The sequence below is a fragment of the Heteronotia binoei genome, chromosome 2, assembly GCF_032191835.1.
Source record: "Heteronotia binoei isolate CCM8104 ecotype False Entrance Well chromosome 2, APGP_CSIRO_Hbin_v1, whole genome shotgun sequence".
Lineage (NCBI taxonomy): Eukaryota > Metazoa > Chordata > Lepidosauria > Squamata > Gekkonidae > Heteronotia > Heteronotia binoei.
The window spans coordinates 128,434,141-128,458,273 of record NC_083224.1 but is presented as its reverse complement, the minus strand read 5'-3'; the positions used below and the strand labels follow the sequence as shown (position 1 = coordinate 128,458,273).

General features: G+C 47.8%; 1 protein-coding gene across 2 annotated transcripts in view; it reads left to right on the top strand.

Annotated features, from left to right (window-relative positions):
* Positions 1-24,133, top strand: part of NEGR1 (neuronal growth regulator 1) — a 1,157,771-nt gene that overhangs the window by 754,204 nt on the left and 379,434 nt on the right. For both annotated transcript variants that reach the window (XM_060232019.1, XM_060232021.1), the window contains exon 3: positions 829-954. In XM_060232019.1, coding sequence (XP_060088002.1) covers positions 829-954 — 126 coding nt within the window. The remainder of the gene's footprint in view (positions 1-828; positions 955-24,133) is intronic.

Here is a 24,133-nt window from a genome sequence, read left to right as displayed (position 1 = left end):
TCTAAATGCTAAACTCACTATATTTCTTGTCGATGATGCCACTGTGTGGCATGAGTTATTTGTGAGGACAAAATGGAGGGAAGAAACCATGTGTACTGCTCTGAACTCCTTGGAGGATAAGGGCAGGATAAAAATGTACCATATCAATTATTTCTCCTGTTTGATTACCTTCTTATGGGTTGTTTTGTGGGGACTCTACAAAAAGTAAGCCAGTCAGTTACACAAACACATTAAATAAGGTGTTTGCAACTGGATTTTTACTGTGTAAGAATAGCAAAAATACAGTTACAAAATATATTATTTATATAAAATATATTATTTAATTTTTTAATGTTCATTAAGAATGGGGTTCAAGTACAAACAGGATGCTGTAAATAACAATCACTTTATTTCTATAGTAAAGCTACCATAAGAATTCTTACGGAAATTCTTACTTCATAGTGGCATTGCTCATATAAACTCACAATGAATATGATTAGAGAACTGGGGTGGCTGTTTGAGATTAATCTGGAAATGGTTTTTGGGATGGCAGATTCAGACTAATGTGATAGATTTCAGACTAATGTTTACAGTGACACAAAGACTTCTGTCCATTGTGCATGATTTTTTCAGCTCTGCACTTTTATTGCTGCTCATAATGCTCCCTGAAAAGGGAGGCAAAACTGCAATCTGAGGGCAGAAGTTTTAGCTGCCATGGATTTATTAGGCTGGATCCAAGTCACAGTCATACAGCTATTGTTCAATATTAGCTATGTCTGAGATAATCAAACTAAAGTGTTTGTGAGATTAGGGAAAACACTTTAACCCTTTCTTATTGCTTTATTTCAGTTTCTCCAAAGATATTTCATATCTCAAGTGACATTGTGGTGAATGAAGGAAGCAATGTCACACTTGCTTGCTTGGCATCAGGGAAACCAGACCCTTCCATTTCTTGGAGACACATCTCTCCATCAGGTAAGTTCAACCATGTTGTTCTGCTTTCATAGAACTTTTGTTGTTGTGTTTGGAAACAAGTCTGGCAAAATTTTAAGGATCAGATTACTAGAAAGAAATATAATGCTGGTGCCTAGGAGTTTAAAATATTCTTTGGAACTTAATTAAAGTTAATAATTGAATCATACTAAATGTATATTGATGGTGAATCAGGTCAATAGACTAAAAGTAGCCACTGGCTTTGGATTCTTTATGTAATTAAAAAGGTTTTCAACACAACATTTGGATTTGGATTTCAAAATTTTCCTATGAAAAAGAGTGATCTGCAACCAGGAAATCAAAAAGAGACTGACACTGAGAAAGGTGCCATGTTGGAGCTAAAAAGATCCTTAAGTGTAAGAATGTATTGCTGGTGACCAAGATCAAGATAATGCATACCATGGTATTCCCCTTTGCTATATATGGGTGTAAAAGGTAGACAATGAAAAAAGCTGACAGGAAGAAAGTGGATTCCAACGAAATGCAGTGCTGAAGAAGAGTTTTACAGATACCGTGGACTGCCAGAAAGACAAAGGGGGTTATAAATACAAGCCTGAACTCTCTTCTCCTTAGAAGCTAAAATTACTAATCTGAGGCTGTCATACTTTAGTCACATTATCAGCAGACAAGACTCACTGGAAAAGACAATAATGCAAAGAAAAGTTGAAGGCAGCAGGAAAAGAAGAAGATCCAACACAAGATGGATTGACTTAATGAAGGAAGCCACAACCCTTAGTCCTGAGCAAGGCTGTTGATGACAGGATGTGTTGGAAGTGACTTCATTTGTAGGGTTAAGTTGGAAGTGACTTCACAGCACTTAACACACACATAGAAACACGAACCCAGAAAATCAGACTACAATATGAGTTTACTTTGTATACCAGCTCCAAATTTGCGGGCCCTGGGCAAGACAGCTACAGTGCCCCCTTTCCTTGTACATTCCCCTCCCACACACATATGCAAATACATAGAACAATTCTCCTTTATTAGTTGCCTTTTCTTGCCTTGCTTACCTGTGCAAGAGTACAAAGAGCAGGGCTGACAGCCAGAAAAGAGGTGGCAGGATGAGTTTATTAAAGTGCATATCTGGCCAATAGCTGTGACAATGGTCATGCAGTCTTACCATGTTGCCAAAAATAACATGGCATTCCCTTGTTGCACAGGACTTTGAGATGGGAGTAGAGGGCATAAGTGCTCAAGAAGGAGGACCAGGAGGATTGTCATAGGTGTCAGCTGCAAACCAGTGTGTTGAATCCTGGGGAATCAGGGAAGGCATACAAATGTTAATATGAAGCCTCTTCCTTTTAACTCCCTCCATTACTTGGATTGTAAAAAAAAAAATCCCTGTTATTTCCAGTCCTCAAGCTAGGGGCCATGGGGGTGAGAGCAAGAAACTGGAGAGTCCTGCATACTTTAAATTGCACAGGGAGGGACATGCAGGAGCAAATCGGCAGACTGTTTAAATGGTGCAAGAAGGGCAGTGACTGCTCCTGGACACTCCTCCTACAAAATTTAAATAATGCAGGAGGGGGAGATGAAGGGGTAGCCCTAGAATGAGGATAAGGGGATGGGGTGTGTGGACGCCTCACATGTAAAAGGGCTGGGCTCCACAGACCCCTGGTTAGCTACAGGACCCCTGGTTAATTCCCTCAACCCTTCCCTTCTGCCTGTAGGCTGGGTTCTTCTCAGACAGCTATGGCTGTTCCGTAACACTCTCATAGCTGAAGTTGAGAAGGAATTGACTGACCAGTTGAGCACCATTGTCTTCTGAGAGGTTGGTAGATCTGCTGAGCATGGGGGAATGACTGCATCTCCCTCAGGTGCTGGGCTTTAGAAGTAAGTGGGTTAATAGTCTCCCGCCAGATCCTGGGCAGCTGCAGAAGCAGCAATGAAGTTGTGGTGTCCCTTGGTTCACCTGTGATAACACTTTGCACCTTTTCTCAGGTGCCTCCCTCCCATTAGGCTGTCCTATTGGAAGGAGGGATGGAATTAAAGAGGGCAGTGCAGGGTTTCCCCTTAGTTTCATAGCTCTTGTAGGAGTTGTATCTACCAACCTTGGTGTCAAGGCAAAGAGAGATGCATAATTATGCAAATGGTGGTCAGTGATTTATATGGTACATGTTTCCTTCTCCCACTGGTCCCAAAAATTAATTCCCTAACTTGCCTTATGGGGACTATTATTCCCAGCTTTTGTTTTTTAAAAAGTCTCATTCTAGCATGGTCGTATTGTAAAGTGCATATATATGTATTTTATCTTTCTGTGAAAAGAGAGTATTAAGAGTTTTAACAAAAAACATGTGATATTTGTTCACATCTGATGTTTATTGTATGTGGCTCTCATGTTAAGCAGGTTTGGCCACCCCTGGAATAGAGAGTGGAAGACAGAGGACAGGAGGATATGACAGAAGGGAGGATGAAAGAGTAACGGTGTCATTGCTGTTCCTCATCATCATCACTAGGTTCTGCAGGTTCAGACTCTGCAGATGATGACCCCTGGCTTATTGACTTTTGTTTAGAAAAGATACAGCTGAAATGGCTTGTTATTTTCTAAATTTTCACTCTAAATTACAATGAAACATAAGTTCATGTAATGATGAGTTTTCACACTAATTCTGTTACTCATTCCTCTCCATTACCATTTTTTTTTGCCTCCTTGCTAACATCTGTGTTTGTGTAATCTCCTTTGATATTTCTAAGGACAGTGACTTTTCTTTGTTGTTTATGTCGCTCTATGACTTTGTGCACTTCAATATTGTATTTATTACTATTACCACAGTTATCAAATTACCTTTGCATTCATCTCTACCATGTTAAGGCACAGGACTGGCTATTGCTAAGCAGCTGATTCAGGTGTTTGGAGGTTTTTAGATGAACCAGATGTAGTTTGTAGGTGGGAGAACTACAACCTAGTATGCCTGAAAGTAATGCTAATCAGCACTTTGCTTTATAGAGAAAGACTTGAAAGAATTACTAATAGTGACCTTTAAAAGAGCAACAATTAAACCTTTTTAAGTGACCACCCAGGGAGTAGAAAAATCAGTTATATCATAAAGGTGGTCTTTAACTAAATGTCAAACAAAATTGTGTTGGGAACCTTGGGGAGTCTTCAAAGTGGAGCCTAGGATAGGCACTCACCTAATGGCAACAGAGGACCTTGCGTTTCGTTGATAAAATGGCATTAGCAGTACCTTACTGCCACCTTGCAACTTCAGTACAAAAGGGAAAATATGAGATTTCTTCCCATAACTGATTGTATGATAAATTCAGTACAGTATTTAAGGTTTTCTCCCAGATAAAAGTCAATTAAGTGACTAAAAACTCATTGGATCAAGAGTTAATATCTGAACGGCTCATTCCCATTAGACATTATTCTTTGATAATCGACGTCACAGCTTGAATTTATCTGCACTGCATTAGGGTTAGTTCCACTGAGGATCCATGCAGTAGTGGAAAATACAGATAAAAATGTTAGTCTCAGTGTACAAAATCCATGAGGGTTTTTCAGGAAACCTCCACAAGTAGGTGGATTTATTTCTGATCATACATTCACTTTCTGAAATGTCTGTTCATACACAGATACTTGAATAGAGGGGAAATGTTGTTTTGGAATTAGCCAATGGATAGAGTCATTGGCACTAAATGCAAGTTAAGGTCTTATTAGTACTGAATGGTGCTGGACAAAGGTGAAAATATTCAAGAAAAATGTCCTGGAACTGTTCTGTTTCAGGATTTTGGGGGGCTGGAATATACATCATTGTTTTGGGGTTTTTTAAAAAAATCCTGGAGCATAGATACCAAGGATATAGAGAAGAAGGGTCATAGGTTCTTTTTGGCATACCAGCATTCTACATGCAGGGGAACCTCCACTGGGGATTCAAAGTGGCTTGCAAGGAAGCGGGGGTGGGTGGGGAATATAATCTAGACAAACAAAAGGAGAAAAACTAGTCCCAGGAGAAACTATGTGTCAGTCATAATACTATAGAAATGGAAAGGCCCCAAGGCCACCAAATTTAATCTCGTGTCCTGGGGTTTGATACCTGCTCTCTGAAGCACTCCAAACAGATGTCTGTACAAAAATGGAGGTCAAAACAGAGAAATCTCCAGCATCTTTTATAGCTGAATTACTGCCATGTCAGGTCCTGATTTGGATACAGGCCATCTGATGAAAGGAGAACTGATTTTATCCTTCCACCGTGAACTGGAACTGGGTTTGTCAATGTTTATAGATTGTATAAATTGACAAATGTATGGTACTAGATGTATGTGAATTTGTACACACTGATTGTGTATCCCCAGACATGGTGATTATTGAGACACTTTATATGAGCAAATTCTGCGCCATGTATTTAATATGTTGTAACGTCTTATAAATAAATAGATGCAAATAGACTGTCTAGAAGAAATTAGATTTGTTGTGCTGCTTTTAGCCATCTAAAGAGAAAAAAGATAGCTGCCTGTCCCTTGCTTGTGTCCTCCCCCCTACTTTAAATGGCCCTAACAACACGGAGGGGGGGGGTACCTTCTTGGCACTATGGGCAGTATGAAGGGTGAAACACATTGTTCATGCCTAATTAGAATTTAATTTTGTTTTAAAAGATGATGGGAGCTCATTTGTTTTGATCCTTATACTGAAGGCCTGCAATGCTTGCATGGCTTTCTTATTGCAAAATCACCCTTCTGTGAACTCTACCATTCACTGGTAAAGTTGACTCAATACTATTTGTATTTCACTGGTGGGCACACTGAACTCCACTCTCCAACTGAGTTGTCACCGACCTTAATTTCTCTTTTCTGTGCACAAATCATTCTTTGGCTTCTTTTGTCTCCAGACCTCTAGAACACAGCACATCTCTATTCTACTTGGAATTTTCTTAATTAGGAAGAGTGGGTGTTGCAGAATTTAGTCCCCTGCCCCCTCGGTCTCTTCTTTGTGAGGAGTGAACCTGTAGTTGCATAGGGGCATAACAGAGAAGGGATTCGTAAGGGAGATGCATTACCTTTGATTTCTAAACCAGTTACAAAAATTCTTCCGTTGGTCCCTAGCTTATTTAGTGGCAAACAATATGCTATATACTATACTTACAATATGATCTTTTAAGTGGGATTTGTAATGAAAATGGTTTGCCATATAAAGACCCCTCTTATGAAGCTGCTTTGTAATCTAAAGTCTCCCTGCCCTGCAGTAGTCTGGCTTTGTAAAACACTCTCATAAAGAACCGTTACACATATTAGTGTGTGATGTGCAGTTAGTGCCTTAGTTTCTTCTCTCTCAGATATTTTTCAAATTGAAAGCTGGATACAGTCTACCTGTAAAAGTGAATTCTGGTCCCTGAACAAAGGCAGTCCCTAAAGAAGGAGATTGGTAGGTCAAGGGCAGATGCAGCAATTGTTAAAGGGCCTGAGGGCCCTGTCTATAAATGTATTTATTTACGGTATGCTTATAAATTCCCTGCTACCAGGCAATACCATCTACGTATCCAATACTCACTCTAAGCTATGGAGTCTTGTGAGCAAAAATTCTATATTGTGAGCTACTAGATAAATTAGTTTGCTCTGGGGCCATATTTCCTGAACTAAGACAAAAATCTGTGAGCCGGAGGCTAAAAAACTGTGAGCTAGTTTACACTAAGTCACAAACATAAAACAAAAATTAAAATTATATGTACAGCAGATAAGTAAGTGAGACTGATTATGGGCTACATCTCAAGTACTGTACCTAATAAGTATATGTTCAAAATGATATTACACAAGTAAACATTTAAAAGAAATTCTATAAAACATTATTCCCATTTTACAGATGGAGAAGATTGAGGCTGTAAGTTCCTAGGATAATTAGTGAATCCATCACAAAACATACAAGCATATAACCAGTTTAGGGGCAAATACATATTGATTATAAGAAGGAACAGACCACATCTACTTTTACAGAAATTAAGATCTTGCAACTGGGACTGCAAAACTGGTCCATGATTCACTGCTACTCTCCACTGCTGAAATTCCTGCTGATCCACTATTATAAAATGGGCAGATCATTGAAATTCCTGCTTATCCATTACTATAAAACAGATAGGCCCAGTAGAAGCTAGAGGGAAGGAAGATCAATGACCTTCCAAGCATTGCTGCTGCTGCCAGCCAAGCTTACCACTATCCCAGTTGTGGAGAAGAAACTGCTGACAAGCCAGCCCCACTGCTGCTGCCTCATTACCACCATGTATTACCCAGCCTCTGCCCTGCCTCCACTCCAGGGGTTTCCAAACCACAGCCAAAAGGCCACTCACTACTGGTGGTTGGATGCTTTTCAATTGGCCTCTGATGACGTTGGGCTGAAGCTGCTTACCTTCACTTACCAGTCTCTTAACCAGTGCTTCAGCTGTGCTAGTAGACAAAGTATTTGCTGTGTGCCAAAAGCCCTGCTTAAGAAGTGGACACAAATCTGACATCAAGAATCATAAGACTGAGAATGCAGCTCCCAACCGGAGGCAGGCTGCACAGCCTTGTCTCCGGGGGCCGTTTTGCCCCTTCGTAAGGAGGAGGTGCGGGCAGGGCATTATGGGAGGTGAGGGCGGAGCAGGCATGCCTTAATGGCTGTCTCCGCTTCTGCCTCTCAGTCTTCGCCTCGTGCTCGGTGAGCGGAGAGCTTGGACGAGCTCCTCCTGTCCTGCCCGGCATGGGGCCTTTTGGCGCGTTGGTTTTCATGCTGCAGTGAGCAGTGGCAGCGATCCCTCAGCTGAGCTTCAGAAGAAGGGGCTGTAGTTCAGTGGCGGTGGTTTCCTGGTGGCCACAGCCGCTTTTCAGTGTCGAGGGATGGTTATCACCTGGTTTTTGGCAGCGTGGAGGCGGTGGGAGCGCTTTTTGGCATGGTGGTTTGCTGCTGGCTGGGTTTTTTTAGCTCAGCCAGTGTTTTTTTTTCTCTGCCTTTTCCCGGGGGTTGTTCTCCCTTTGTAGCTGGAAATATTGGGGGTAGGTCTGAGGTTGGAGGTGGGCACTGCAGCTTGGGTTCTTCGGCCCCTCGCTCCCCACCAATGTTTTCTTTTTGTGGGCCAGCTGTCTTGGCCATTTAGAGGGTCTAGCTTCGGGCCCTCTTCATTCCCCCTGTCCTGATTGTGGTCTGCACTGTTGCTGGGCGGGGCGGTGGCCATTTTCCCTGCTTATTACTCCCCTGTTGCTGGGCGAGGCGGTGGCCATTTTCTCTGCCTATTACTTCCCTGTTGCTAGGCAGAGCGGCGGCCATTTTTTGTTTTCTCTGCTTAGAGCCCCCCTCCTCCCGTTTTTTACAGGCTAGATATTGGGTTTGCTAGCCATGCCTAAGGGGCAAGGAAAATCAAAGGGCAAGAGCCCTGCACCAAAATCCCAGCCTCGCTGGCCAGTTTCTTATAAGCACCCGGTGCCTCAGCCTATGTTGTCTGATGATGAGGATGACTCCTTTGAGCAGTCTGTATTAGCTAGGTTGGCTGCTTTGGAGGGTTCTAGTGGCAAGCCCCATATCACAGAGGTTGGGGGTAAGAAAGGCATTTCATCCAAAGCTGTCAAGGCTGCTGATAGGAAACGGTTGCAAAAAGAGATTCTTAACTGCTTGTCTTCTCTTGAGAGCCCTGTTGAGACGGATGGAATGTCACCTCTTCCGGTGGAAGTTCCTGATGTGGATGCCTGGCAAGGTGTGCAGTTTGGTTGGGGTGAGTCTGTACAATGCACTAATATAGCTTGGCCGTGAGGGCAGTCAGATACATTTGGGCTTGTGGCCAGTAACCAGTCTGCAGCGTTTACTAATCCTCAGCCTTGGGCTTGGGGTTTTAATTTGGCTAACCCTCTAGCGTCTTGGGGTGGCCTGCCTGGCCAGTTTCTTGGACTATCCTCGGCCCCTTGTGGAGGCTGGGGTTTCCGTTATCCTTAGGGCCCATCATATTCTTCGGTGCCTGCTAAGGCCTTACCTTTTGGTGATCTGGCTCTTCCCTTAGGGGATCACTTGTTGTCAGCCACCAAGGATAAAATATTAAAGGGTGAATTTGTGGACCTTTTTTTCTCTGCTCTACAGGAAGCTGGAGAAAAATTATAAGGAGGACCTTGATGATAGGGAAGCTGCAGCAGTTAGTAGGACACCTAAACTTTGCTTGTAAGGTGGTCACTCCTGGTCGTCCTTTCTTGAGGAGGCTGTGTGGTCTACGCCAGCCGCATCATAGAATTAGGATTTCTGGATGCATACGGGAGGACCTTTTCTTGTGGCAAGAGTTTTCGACCTCATTTAATGGTATCTTTTTTTGGAGGGAGGATTTGAGATTGGAAGCCGAGCTTCAAATTACATCCGATGCTGCAGGGTCCTTGGGGTTTGGCGTCTATTTTCGTGGACACTGATGTGCAGAGGACTGGACTATGGAATGGGTAGATGCCGGGTAGACCAGGGACTTGACCTTCTTAGAGTTCTTCTTGATCTTGGTGGCCGTTTGGTTGTGGGGAAATGAGTTGTTGGATCACACAGTCCACTTTTGGTGTGACAATTTAGCTGTGGTGCATGTCATCAATTCCCTCACTTCTAAATCACCCAGGGTTATGAGGTTAGTTCGGGCTTTCACACTGCAATGCCTGTGGCGGAATATTTTAATTTTTGCCAGGCCTGTGCCTGGGGTGGATAATGGGGTGGCTGACACTCTCTCTTGCAAACAGGTGCAGAGGTTTCGTCAGCTTGCCCCAGATGCAGATCTTCTTCCTACAAGGATGCCCCTGGAGATTTGGATGATTGGTGGGTCGAGGCTGGCAGAGCGATAAGTATCGTTATTGCTCCTAGCACTAGAAAATCATGCACAAGTTCAGTAAACCAGTTTGAGAATTTTAGGAGCACCATAGGTTATAGCATGGAATGGCCTCTTCCAGTGGAGCATTTACTCCACTATTGCATATCATTGCAGCGCAGGGGCCTGGGAGTTCAATCCATTTGGGGTCAGTTGTCTGCTTTGACTTTTGCCAGTAAAGCCATGGGGTTACAGAAACTAACTAGTGATTTCTGCATTCGTAAGATGCTCGAAGGGTGGGCCAGAGAGGCCGGGGTTAGGTCAGATGCAAGGCAGCCAATCTCACCCATAATTCTTAGGGGTTTACAGTCAGTCTGGGGCTAGGTGTGTCACTTGGAGTACAAAACACTTCTCTTTCATGCTGCCTCCCTGGTGGCATGTTTTGGGGCTCTCCTGGTGAGTGAGTTGGTAGCTCAGTCCAGAGGGGATGTTTCTGGAAGGGATTTATTGGCCCAAGACATTCTCATTGCTGATGGAGCAGCATATATCACAGTACGTCGTTCTAAGACTGACCAGTTGCAGTGGGGGAACACTATTAGTTTGGGTGCCTGTTCCGAGGGGAAACTGTGTCCTGAAGCGGCTTTAATGCGCTATCTGGCTGCCCGCGGTTCTGGGGCTGGTCTGTTGTTCCGCATGGGGACGGTAGTCCCCTGATGAAGTATCAGTTTTGGTCTCTGACTGCCAAAGCTCTCGTCAGGCTTGGCCTGGCGGGGGTTAAGTTTGGCACTCATTCTTTCCACATAGGGGCGGCTTCTACGGTGACAGCTCTGGGGAATTCCCCACCGTCCATTCAGAAGCTTGGTAGGTGGTGTTCCTCAGCCTATAAAGGCTATGTCCGCCCTCTGGTGCTGCAGTAACTGGCATCAGGTTATTGCGGGTATGGTTATTCACTGTTTTCTTCTTTTCTCAGGTGCTGTTGTCCGCGGAGAGAGACGACACGTCCTCATATGCGGGCACAGCTTCATGTTCTGGGCTGCCCATAGGGCCAGGAGGACTTCGGCCGGGTCACAGCTGGGGCTCAGCAAATGGGCTACCATAGAGTGGCGTGGACGGCGGGGTCTCCGCTGGTTGGGCCTGTTGTCCTTGCTTTTTGAAAACGTTCATGTTTTGCCACCACATGTTGTGGTAATACATTTGGGAGGAAATTATCTAGGCTTGCTCAAGGGTAAAGTCTTTGTGCTGCAGGCCAGGGATGACTTCCGAATAGGGATGTGCAAAAAAAAAAAAAAAAAAAAATCGGCATTACACGAATTCGGAAGTATACGGGGGGAAAAATCGGAATCCCCGTATACTGCTGAATACCGCATTCGGAATAGCCGCATATACGGTAGATGCGCGGCTATTTCTGAATATACGGCCCTATTATACCCTATGGGCCATTGAAATCAATGGCAAATAGGGTATATTTGAAGCCGCCTGGAGGGGAGGGGGTTTGAGGGAGAGCCCCTAAATTTGCAAGGGACCTGCAGGGGACTCTCCCCTCCAACTCCCCCAAGTCCCAAAAAGATTGGGCCAGGGGATCCCATTCCAGGGGCACCCAAAGAGGGTGCCCCTATTCCATCATTATACCCTGTGGGCCATTGAAATTAATGGCAATATAGGGCATAATTAGAGGCTACTGGGGGGCAGGGAGTTTGAGGAAGAGCCCCCAAAACTGCAGGGCAGCTTCAGGGGACTCCCCAGCATGCAACCCCTCTGACCGCAAAAGACGGCACCCATCTGTGGGCACCCCAAAAGGAACAATGCTCCCAATGGTGAGAAAAAACCAATTAGAGCCACTTCCTCACTGTAATTGTCGTGGGAAAAGTGGCTCTGGGGAGCAGGAGGTTTTGAGGAGAGCCCCCCAAACTGCTGTGCAGCTTCAGGGCACTGTCCCACACAAAACCCACAAGGCCAAAAAAAAATTGGACCAGGGGGTCCAATTCCTGGGGCACCCAAAGCCAAATCTAACTTCACACCAGAGAATCTCTATAGGACCCAAATGCACTACATCCCTCTATCTACTCTATAAACCCCGCAGGCCTGGAACCAATGTAAACCCAGTTGCCAATGTCACTGCCTCACAAAACACAATCTGGCTGCAGCAAACCCAGATACCAGCTCTCCAGTCCTGCCCCAAACAACACGGGGAGAGCTGGCCAACCACAACAAGCCTGCTGGTTCTGGGTCTCTCACCCAGGTGCCAGCTTCCCTGCCACAGAACACACAATCTACAGATGCCAGCTCTCCAGCCCTGCCCCAAACAACACGGGGAGAGCTGGCCAACCACAACAAGCCTGCTGGCTCTGGGTCTCTCACCCAGGTGCCAGCTTCCCTGCCACAGAACACACAATCTACAGATGCCAGCTCCCCAGCCCTGCCCCAAACAACACGGGGAGAGCTGGCCAACCACAACAAGCCTGCTGGCTCTGGGTCTCTCACCCAGGTGCCAGCTTCCCTGCCACAGAACACACAATCTACAGATGCCAGCTCTCCAGCCCTGCCCCAAACAACACGGGGAGAGCTGGCCAACCACAACAAGCCTGCTGACTCTGGGTCTCTCACCCAGGTGCCAGCTTCCCTGCCCCAAACAACACAACTCTAGTCTCAAACAAGAGAAGTGGTGGACCACCACACCTAGCACCACATCATTTTGTATCTGACACAAAGCAAGAAGCATTTTGACTTACCTTGAGTGATGGATGGTTGGCTGGTCCCGGTTCTTTCGTGTTACTCAGGGTGCACCACGAGGAGGCGAGCCAGAATTGCACCCCAAATGAGGAAGATCACTGGGAGGGCCTCAGATTATGTGAGAGGAAGGCAACCATTCCTTCTCTCTCAGCTCAGCAGTAACACACCAGCATCACTGTCCCATTAGAGGGACCTCAGCATTGGTATGGCTGCTGGCTGCCTGTCATCATCACTGGCACCTCCTTCTTTCTTCCTCCTGCCCCTGAAAAAAAAACTGGGTGGGTTATCCTGGCTGGGCCTGTGGGTGCTGTCGGTTACAGTTGGGGGCTGCAATGGCCCTTTCAGTATTATTAGGCATGTGTGGATGGAGGACTGGAGAAATTTGGATCGCTTTGCAGTTTTTAAACCAGCATTCACTTTTGGTTTGGGGAGGGATAAGGGGAGGGGGGATGCACTGCCAATCAATTTGTGAGTGAGTTTTTGGGGTGTCTTTGGACTCTAGACAATTTTATTGGAGGAGCGTTTTACAACCACCTTCCAAGCACGGGCCAAGAGAGGATGCAGGCACAAGTAGGTGCTCACTTCATTCACTCTCAAAGTCCATGTCCGAGGAGCTGAACATTGGCAAGTTGACCTCCAGGAAGACCAACTGCTCAACTGTCCAGGGTTGCAGGCGATTGTGATGTGGGCAGACAATGTCGCCCATATGTGAAAAGACGCGCTCGCTCTGCACGCTCATTGGTGGGTAGGAGAGGAACGCCTTGGCCACGGAGGAGAGGGCCGGCCAGACCCCCTCCTTCGTGACCCAGTAGTCCAAAGGAGACGCTTCCTGCGGTTCAAGGGGCTCAAAAAGATAGTCCCTCACCATCACAGCACCCGTCTCCGCTCTTGGTGCCCTACCGCTCCTAGAGGGGCCAACGACCCGCCCGATGAATGTCACCTCAGCACTCCTCGTGGCGTGAGTCTGGTGGGAAACACTGCGTAGCTGGGGAGGCTGGGGATGAACAACAGCAGTGGAAGTCGCAGATGAGCTGCTTCCACCCCCCTCCTCCTCAACTACCGTCACTGGGCCCCCCCGACTCTGGAACGCTCGACCTTCTGGGAGAGCTCATCTAGCCAGCGATCGAGCTCGTTAGCCCGCTCGGCAACTGTGTCCTTAAGACGCAGGTCTAACATGGTCGCCATCATGTAGACCTTATCCTGGGTGAAAGTCTGAAAGCGGGCCTCAAGCCCTTCCTGCAGCCTAACAACCAGGGCGTGCACCACTGGACGAATGTCTGCACGGCCTTGAGCTGGCACTAGAAACGAGGCCTGGTCCTCACGGGCCATCTGGATCATGGGGACAACCAGTGCGATGCTCGCCGTGTCAGACGAGAGCATTTCTGTGTAGGTCTTGAAGGGCCCAATAACCTCCACAGTCTGAGAAATGACCACCCAATCCTCTTGGGTGAGACGGTTCTCATCCCAAAAGACCCTCGTCTCAGAGACAAAGGCATCCAGGGCTGCTCTCTGCTCCACCATGGCGCAGGTGGAGTTCCAGCATGTGCTGACGTCACCGATCAGGCGGTGCCCTGGCACGCCTGTCAGTGTCTGTTTCTCACGCAGCCGATACGAGTCCGTATTGCTGCGTGAGAAGTGACCTGTGATGTACCCGACACTTCTGGAGCAGAAGTCGGTACTCATGGGTCGTGGCTAGATACAGACGATCCTGGCTTTCCGTCTGTCCCAATGCGTCCTTAACCATGAGGTGGAGAAGTTGGGCCACGCAAGGAAGGCGTTTTAGGCCCTGACGTTGGACAGCCGCCTTGATGTTTGAGCCACCATCAGTCACCACGAAGCCCATGGCAATGGGGATGCTGCCTACCCAGCCCTCTAACTGCTGTGAGAGGATGGCTCCGAGAGTGTCCGCCGTGTGCGGCGCGTCGACTGTTTCGGCGTGCAGCAAGGCCCAGCGATAGCCGGCTCGGCGGCCCTGACCCTGCCTGTCGCTACTGCCACCCCTACCCACCTCTCTGGGTTGCCACCAATGCACAGTCAGGGAGAGATACCCCTCAAACGCATGTTTGGAGGTCCAGATATCTGAGGTGAAATGAACAGTCCTCCCGGCAGCATGGGAAAAATGCTCCTTCACCACAGATCTGGTCGCCCTGAAAACAGCTGGCACAATGGTCTTTCTAAGGGTGGTTCTAGCAGGAATTTTGTACCTGGGCACCAGGTACTCCAGCAACCCCTGCACCCCAGGATTCTCGACCACTGAAAATGGAAGCCCATGGGCGACCGACCTGGCAAGGTTCCAGGCGATCACCCTCCTGCTGTGCCTGATTCCCCCTCTTGGCACAGAGGTGCCCCTACCAAACATCTCAGGCAGAGATGCCTGGCGTCCCTGTTCTCCCACGGAACGCTCTTGGAGAGCGGAGGTAGTCGCGATGGGACGGACCTCCTGGCTGGGTGGTGTTGTTGTCCGCTTGGACAACACAGCACCAGCCTGCTTCTCCCCCTTAAGAAGCACCCCCGGGTGGTGCTTTCGCAGGTGATTCCACATCCCCCCCGGAGTCAGGTGGGCAGGGTCCCGCCCACGACTGATCCAGGCCCTGCACAGCTTGCACTGCGCATAACGTTGATCCTCCATAAGTTGGGAATGCTTCCATACTTCAGAGGTGAACGGATGCCCAAACTGACTGGCAGGTTGGGTGTCCGGAGCAACCTCCTTTGAGGTGCTCGGGGGAGACACATCGTGTCTCGGGGTGGCAGGAGGGGCTGGCTGCTGGGGGGAAGTGGGCGGAGATGGAGGCACCTCGTGTGTCTCCATCTCTTCCCCCTCCACCCCATGCGGCCTCCCCTCCTGGCCATCCCCTGAAGGACTGCTGGGGCCTGAAGGAACCGAAGAAGGGGGCTGGTCCTCCTCATCCAGCTTCTCCTCCAGCTCCTGCACGACACTCTGCACCCTCCTTGGGGTGATCGTTTTGGACAGAAAATTGTCCCCAAAGCTCATCTCCAAGGAGGGCTGCTCTTGCTGCCCCTCCTCCGGCTGCTGAGGCCGAGCGACATCAGCTGGAGGAGAGACTGCCCGAGCAGCAGACCCCTGCGCAGTGCCAGCACCAGTGGCACCTTTGCTGGAGGCGGCCCAGCAGCAGCCTCGATGAAGGGCCCAAGGCGGGCCTTCTTCTTCATCACACTCCGGCCAGAGGTCGGAGTGCTGGAAAGCGGTTGTGGAGTGGCCCCATGCACAGGTGGGGGGGAGACCTGGGTCTTTCCCCTCCCCTCCACCCTTCTAGTCTTCTCCTTGGCCTTGCCCCCAGGGCCCCTCTTCTGCTGCCTGTCACTCATGTCACCCTTGGCCAGTCTCACAGAACCTGAACTGAGAGTGGGTTTTTTTACAAACCTAACTCACTGCACTGTACCCTGAACCAACAAGTGCCCTGACTTTTTTTAAAAAACCCTCCCACCAAAGCTTCTTTATTTGTTTTTTTGGTCCCTAACCCGTCGTTCTTTGGGTTGGGGTAGTAGTCTGGTAAAGTTTAGGAGACTAAGTGATCCTGCCTCTACCTGGCTGCAGTTTTTAAAAGGCTACCTTGAGATGAAGGCAATCCTTGTTATATCCTCCTAGTTAAACTTCTCCTAACTAGATCCTGGGACAAACCTGATTTCCTTGCAAACTAGAAATCAGGTGTCCCCTATAACGTGAGAGGAGCTGTGATTTGCCCTATGGAAATCTAAGGATGCACCGGCTTTCAGTGGCTGAAAGCCAGATGCACCGCTGCTGCAACCCTAGTCTCTTTAAAAGGGAGCCTGATGTGGCCTAGTAGTCACGCTGCCTTTTATGAGAAACCTAAAATCTTTTTAAAGCACCCCTATCTGGCCTACTTGAATTGTGAAAGAAGAAGAAGAAGAATTGCAGATTTATATCCCGCCCTTCTCCCTGAGTCAGAGACTCAGAGCGGCTTACAATCTCCTATGTCTTCTCCCCTCACAACAGACACCCTGTGAGGTGGGTGGGGCTGGAGAGGGCTCTCACAGCAGCTGCCCTTTCAAGGACAACCTCTGCCAGAGCTATGGCTGACCCAAGGCCATTCCAGCAGGTGCAAGTGGAGGAGTGGGGAATCAAACCCGGTTCTCCCAGATAAGAGTCTACACACTTAACCACTACACCAAACTGGCTCTGGAACTGGAAAGGAGATAAAGCCCTAAACTGGATTAATTTTGTTTTAAATTTCAAAAAAACACAATCCCTAAAAACACCCTTATTAGTGGGGCAGCCTATTTAGTGTCCCTAGCCAAACCGAGAGCACACTCAGATTCCAAAAATCACTCTATAACAACAAGAAAGTGACCCAGCCCACACACACCCTCGCCAACCCCCACACCAACCAGAGGTAATTTAAAAAAAAAGCAAAATAAAACCAGCAGAATCACAAAAGGCCAAGCAACTCAAGTGTTTAAAAAGTGGCCTTTCACCAATAAGAAAACTCAGGCCAAATCAGTCAACAACACCCCCACCCCCAGTCCCCAACCCCCAAACCAGGAAAAGTGACAACAGGAAAAAAGGCCAAGCAACTCAAGTGTTTAAAAAGTGGCCTTTCACCAATAAGAAAACTCAGGCCAAATCAGTCAACAACAACACCCCCACCCCTAAAACCAGAACCAGGAAAAGGGGGACAAAAGTGGCCTTTTAAACAATGAAAATTAGGCCAAACAGCACCCCCCCCCCAATAACATGAAGAGAAAAGTAACACAGCAGCAACACAACACAGCAGCAACAAATCAAACACTGAATACTTTTAAAACAGTAAAAAATTCAACTTTTAACAATACAGGAACTCCCCCCCCCCCAAAAAAAAAACCCCTTCACCCTAACCCCAAGAAATCCAAGCCACCCAAATCAGGAGAAGTAAAAGGACACTGCATTTTTAAAAGTCCTCTCACTAAATTAAGATATGGGCAAATTAGCAACCCCCCCACCCCAGGCCCCCACCCCCAGCAGAACCTAACCCCAACCCCAAATAGGCTACCCACCCAGTACTCACCCATCCAAATCTGGACAAGTAAAGGGACTCTAGTCCTTTTACCAACAAAAACTAAAACAAGAACCCCAAAACTGACTTACCTTGTCTTCTCTACTCCAGGGAAGTCTGGTAAGGCTGAGTGAGAGAGCAGCAGGCAGCAGCTGAAGCCAAGGGCCAGCCAGCAGCAGCACAATCTCTCACACCAACCCACATACACCAACACAGCAATGGAAGAGTCCAGCCAGGAAGACTCCTTAAAAAGGTTCTCTGGCCCTACAGAGAGCAATTTCAAAAAATAGCACTGCTCTCTGATTGGCCAGACAATAGTGCTTACTTGGATGCCCAAGTAAGCAAAAGATCAAAATAACAACAATGTAGCTGATGGCTGGGCCATCAGCTACACAACAGCCCTGCAAAGCATGCATTTGCGATGCATTTTGCAAATGCATGCTTTGGATTGGCTGCTGGGGCTCCTCTTCCCCCTCCCCCCCCCCGATCCCAGGGAGGCTATGGGAGAGGTGGGAAGAGGCCACTAAAGGCGGGAAAGAAGGCAAGCAGCTCCACTGAGGCTGCAGAAGCTACTTTCCCGCCTTTTCCATTGACAGCCGTATACTTCCGAATAGCTATTCGGCAGTATATGGTGAGCCGTATTCAGCTGCCGCATAATAGGCGGCAATGGGAATCGGCTACGCCCAATTCCGTATACAGCCGAATCAGTGTTGATTCGGCTGTATATACGGTTCGGCCGAACCAAATACACACCCCTATTTCCGAATCATTAGGAGTTGTTGGCCTCAGGTTTTGATTGTGTGGTTGGCCATGATCCTGCACCAGGTATGGCGTGGGGCATGGGATCCACAGGCAATTGTGCGAGCTCGTCACAAAGCCAATTTAAAAATTAAAAAAGCCCTTGAGGGGGGGTTGGGCCGCTTTCTCCCTCCTCCTGGGATTTGTGCTGATTGCACGGATTTATGCAGGATTGATGGTGTCCATCTTTCCGATAAGGGAAACGACACTTTTTTGGATGACTTAAAACTTGGGCTTCGGGAAGTGCTAGGTGTTTAGTGGGCACAGCTGCCTAAGCAGAGGCTTGGCCTCACGGTGGCTGGGTTTTTTGCCTAACTTCCGTTATGCAGCTTGGTGAGCACCAATAGCACCCCAGTTTTGGGGCACGGGGTCTAGCTAAATCATTCCTGGCCTGTGCGGACTAGTTGAGTGATGAAGCGGACTGCCTCGGGTTTGCATGGATTGATCTGCCCTTCAGCCATGCAGATGGGGGTTGGAACTCCAGGGCATAACCTTTGCTAGGCCAGCCGGGTACAAGCCATGGATTTTGGCTATACCTAGGGGCAGGGTAGCTCGCTCGTCATGCGGCAGGGGAGGGGTATTTCATCCCCTGGCCCTGCCATGCTGCCTGTTATGTTTATAGCCCTTGTTGTTAATTTAATAATAAAGAAAGTGGCTCTTAGTTACCCAAACCCTTGTGTCCGTCTCTTCCTTCCATCTGTGGGGGCAATGCAGCTTCCAACCGGAGGCAGGCTGCATAGCCTTGTCTCTGGGGGCTGTTTTGTCCCTTTGTAAGGAGGAGGAACGGGCAGGGCATTATGGGAGGTGAGGGTGGAGCAGGCACGCCTTAATGGCTGTCTCTGCTTCTGCCTCCCAGTCTTCGCCTCGTGCTTGGCCCACCCTCTCACCTTTGAGGCACTGTGGGCGATAGTGGGTTGCTCTTAATTTATAGGGGACCGGGTAGGAATTTTTTCATCTCTTCCTGTTTGGCTGTTGGAAGTGGTGTTTTCCGCCTACCTCACACTGCTTGTAGAAGGAATTGTGGAATTGGCGAGGGTGTGGCTGGTTTAAGTAGGCTGGTCACTTTCAGGTTGGCTGGGTTTTTTGCCTAACTTCCATTATGCAGCTTGGTGAGCACCAATAGCACTCCAGTTTTGGGGCATGGGGTCTAGCTAAATCATTCCTGGGCCGTGCGGACTAGTTGAGTAATGAAGCGGACTGCCTCAGGTTTGCATGGATTGATCCGTCCTTCAGCCATGCGGATGGGGGTTGGAACTCCAGGGCATAACCTTTGCTAGGCTGGCCAGGTACGAGCCATGCATTTTGGCTATACCTAGGGGCAGGGTGGCTCGCCCGTCATGCGGCAGGGGAGGGGTATTTCATCCCCTGAACCCTGCCGTGCTGCCTATGTTTATAGCCCTTGTTGTTAATTTAATAATAAAGAAAGTGGCCCTTAGTTACCCAAACCCTTGTGTCCGTCTCTTCCTTCCATCTGTGGGGGCAAACCTGAACACTTCAGCTTTTCAGAACACTCAGTGGGTGACCTCAATGTAGCTGTTTATTGCATGGGATCTTCAAAAACAGGCTAGAAAGGGAAATTGCTCAGTTGCAAGTTATTACAACACTCAGAAGAATAGTATCTCCAGGATTTAACAGGGATATTGGTTTCTTATCTGACTACATATGCTAACCTCATCCAGCCCTTACATCTGTATTCTCACCAATCCCCTAGAAGTGCCGCTTTATTTATCTCTTATTTGGAATAACATTTAGAATAGTAGATTGTAATACAACATAAGGAATAGTAGAAACTGGAATGTATTTTTCTGGTCTGGGGACAGGGGAGATAAATCTGTGCAGCCAATCACTGCACTTCAAAGAAGATGCTCAAAAGTTGCCTGCATGTTTGAGAGGAGACAAATGGCAGGGTCTCAATTAATTATTCTTAGCATTCTACAAGAATACATTGGTTTCCAATTTTGACATATTTACTTCTTTCACTGTTTTTGCTTCAGAATTGAATCCAAACAAATGGTTACCTAATAATAATAGTATTAGGGTAGAGCCTGCCCTAGCCCACCCGGTTGGGCAGGGAAGGTACGATGGTGGGCATAGGTTACGAAGACAAGGAGGGAATCGGAGATATGGAAATGCTCAGAAATGCTCCCTCCAACCTATGTCCCATCCCAAGGCATGTTGATTGTGGGGCTAAGACAAATTACCCATCTCCTTCACTGGTTTTGATTAATGCCAGGTCCATTAATAATAAGACCACTCTGCTGTGGGATTTCATCACACAGCAGCAAGTGGACCCAGAGTGGTTTCAGGAGGCTTTGCGGGACCCAATGCCCCCTGGTGGGTCGTTAGATAAGCTTCTGGAGGACTGGTATTCCCAGCTCTCCACTGCCATCACATAGCAGCATGTATGACGGAGACCTGGGTACAGGAAGGCGAAACTGTCACCTTGAACCAGCTTACCCCACCAGGGTTTGCTGTTCTCCACCAGTCTCGAACAAGTGTGTGGGGGTGGGGGGTGGGGAGGAGTTGCTGTGCTCATCCGAGACTCTTTTTCTTTCAGGGCACTCCCCAACCCGAACAGCATAGAGTGTACTGGCCTGGTGCGGGAAGCTGAGGAGAGTGTGGCGATCTGGGTGGTGTATCGACCACCTAACGCACTGCCAGATAGCCTACCTCCCCTGCTGGTCCACCTGGGCATTGGACTTCCACAGACTTTTAGTTCTGGAGGATTTCAATGTCCACATTGATGATGCGGCATCCTTGCAGGCTCAATAATAATAATAATAATATTATTAATAAATTTATCTTATCTTATCTTATCTTATCTTATCAGAACCTGGTGTCATCCAAGGAGACACTGGGACTCAGCTAATTTGTATCAGCCTCCCCACACCAGGCTGGGCACACACTGGATTTGATCTTTGGGGCAGGGATATTGGTGGATCTGGTAACAGCAAATGCTGTTCCATGGTCAGACCACTATGCCTTTAAAGTCTGACTGGACCTGCAACTCCAGCCCTGTTTAGGCCGCGAGTGGATTTATGCTTGCCCTCAGAGCCAAATGGACCCAGAGTGGTTTCAGGAGGCCCTGCGGGACCCAATGCCCCCTGGTGGGTCGTTAGATAAGCTTCTGGAGGACTAGTATTCCCAGCTCTCCACTGCCATCAGCGACATTGCCCCCAGACGCCCTCTTCACTGTCATACCAAGGCAGCTCCCTGGTATTCCTTGGACCTGCTACGGATGAAATGACAGCTTAGCTGGTTAGAGCGAGTGTGGCGGTGTGCTCGTGATGAAGAGTCCAGAGCTTCTTATAGAATGCTTATGAAAGTCTGAGAAGGTTGTGAAGTACACTAAGAAAAATTTCTATGTTGCCTTCATAGGGTCTGCAAAGTCGTGCCCAGCTCAATTATTTAGAGTGATTTTGTCTCTGCAACTCTGTCATCAAGCAACCAAAAAGATAGGGAATTGGATATTGGTTCTGAGGCTTTTGCAACATATTTTGCAGATAAAATCTTGACTCTCCACCAGGACCTCCCAGCCATGGTTGATGCAGTACATGAAGTGGAAGCCCCTTGGCCATCGCATGGTCCAATATTGGACCACTTCAGTCGACTCACATTGGAGGATGTAGACAGGGTCCTGGCTGCAGTGAAGCCTACTACCTGCCCCCTGGACCCCTGCCCATCCTGGCTTGTGAAAGCTTGCCAGGATGATATCAGGGTTTCTCTGGGTGATATTGTTAACCTATCCCTGACAAGCGGGACATTTATTTATTTATTTGTACATTTATAGTCCGCCCTTTCCCATAAGGGCTCAGGGTGGATTCCAACATGCTAAAACAGTAAAATCAACAATAAAACATCAAAATAGTTAAAACAATTAGCCAATAAATTAAAATTAATTATTTAAGACGGCATGGATGGTTTGAGCACATGGGGCGTAATTATCATGGGCAGCCTTAAGTTGCCCTAACAGTATTGACCCCAGTTGAAGTGGCAGTCATTGCTGGGAGGCCAGTTAGATGGTATAATAGGAGGATAAGGACATCCGCTTGCCTCAACCATAGACCTGGTGAAACATTTCCAGAGAAATTGAAGGAGGCGGTAATTTGGCCACTTTTGAAGAAACCCTCGCTAGACCCTATGGTTCTAGCTAACTACCATCCAGTTTCAAACTTATCGTTCCTGGGAAAGGTAGTTGAGAAAGTGGTGGTGGAGCAGCTACAGGTTTTCCTGGATAAAACTTCCACTCTGGACCCATTCCAACCTGGTTTCCGCTCGGGCCATGGAACAGAGACGGTACTAGTCACCCTCACAGATGACCTAAGAAGACATCTGGGCCAAAGCGGGTCATTGCTGCTGGTTCTTCTCGACCTGTCAGCAGTGTTTGACACAGTTGACAATGATCTATTGACCCACCACCTCGCCATCACCGGAATAAGGGGGTAGCCTTGCACTGGTTTTTCTCTTTTTTCCAGGGACGGGAACAAAAGATGATGCTGAGCGAGCAGACCTCCATGTGACACCCACTTATATGCAGAGTGCCGCAGGGAGCTATTCTCTCACCCATATTATTTAGCATCTATATACGCCCCCTTGTCCAGATTGTCCCAGGGTTTTGGACTGGGTTGTCACCAGTATGCTGATGACACCAGCTCTATCTGTTGATGGATGGCAGGCTGTCTTCTGCCCCTGAACACCTGTCCGAGGTATTAGGAGCTGTAGCATGAGCCAACTAAGATGGAGGTTCTGTGCCTGAGTCAAGGGGAGTTGGGTTTGTGTACCCTACTCCCACCCTTGGATGGCACTCTTTTAGTGCCAACCCAACAGGTGAAGAGTTTGGGAGTGATCTTGGATGGCTCACTTTCTATGGAGGCCCAGGTCACAGTGGCTGTCAGGTCTTCCTTCTACCATCTATGGCAGATCAGGCAGCTAGCACCGTATCTGTCCCCCAAGACCTGGCCACAGTGACCCATGCAATGGTCACTTCCAGACTAGATTACTGTAACTCGCTCTACCCTGGCTTGCTCTTGAAACTGATCCGGAAACTGCAGCGGGTGCAGAACACAGCAGCTCCCCTGCTGACTGTATCACCTATATGGGTGAGCATGTGGCCGGTGCTCCGTGGCCTGCACTGGCTGCCTATAGAGTACTGGATCTGTTTCAAGGTGTTAGTTCTGACTTTTAAAGCCTTACGTGGCCTGGGACCAACATACCTGCGGGACCATCTCTTCCCATATATGCCGCGGAGGTCACTTCATTCAACCTCCCAAGATAGGCTGACTATCCCCGGCCCAAGAGATGCCTGTCTTGCCTCTTCCAGGGCCAGGTTTTTCTCTGTCCTGGCCCCAATCTGGTTGAATCAGCTCCCCATAGAGATCCGGGCCCTACCTAGCTTCCTAGCTTTCGTAGGGCCTGTAAAACAGAGCTGTTCCTCCAAGTCTTCAGGTGAAGTGGCAGGCATCTAGCCATTAGATCATTTGGCCTCCCCTACTATACTGTCCTACTGTGCTGATTTGCTGCACTGTCCGGCTACACCATTTTATCATATTGTTCTGCCAGACTATTCTGTTGTATTGGATATTGTAATTGGCTTTTTTATTATTATGCTGCTGTGATTTTATTGTGATTTTATTATGTTGTGCTCTGCCCTGAGCCCCTACGAGGGAATGGGCAGAATATAAATAAACTAATAATAATAAACTAAGTTTATTATTCCTGTTTGATCCTTGAATGTGCTAATTCATTATGCTGTATGATAATTTACTGCTCACCCTCTACTTAATATGTATGGACTGGTAATTCCCAATTTTGTTTCTGTCTCTGTCTTGACTCTAATTGGCCCTTCCTGGCAACTAAACACCCCCCATCCTCTCTGTTTCTATATATAAATGGTTGAGG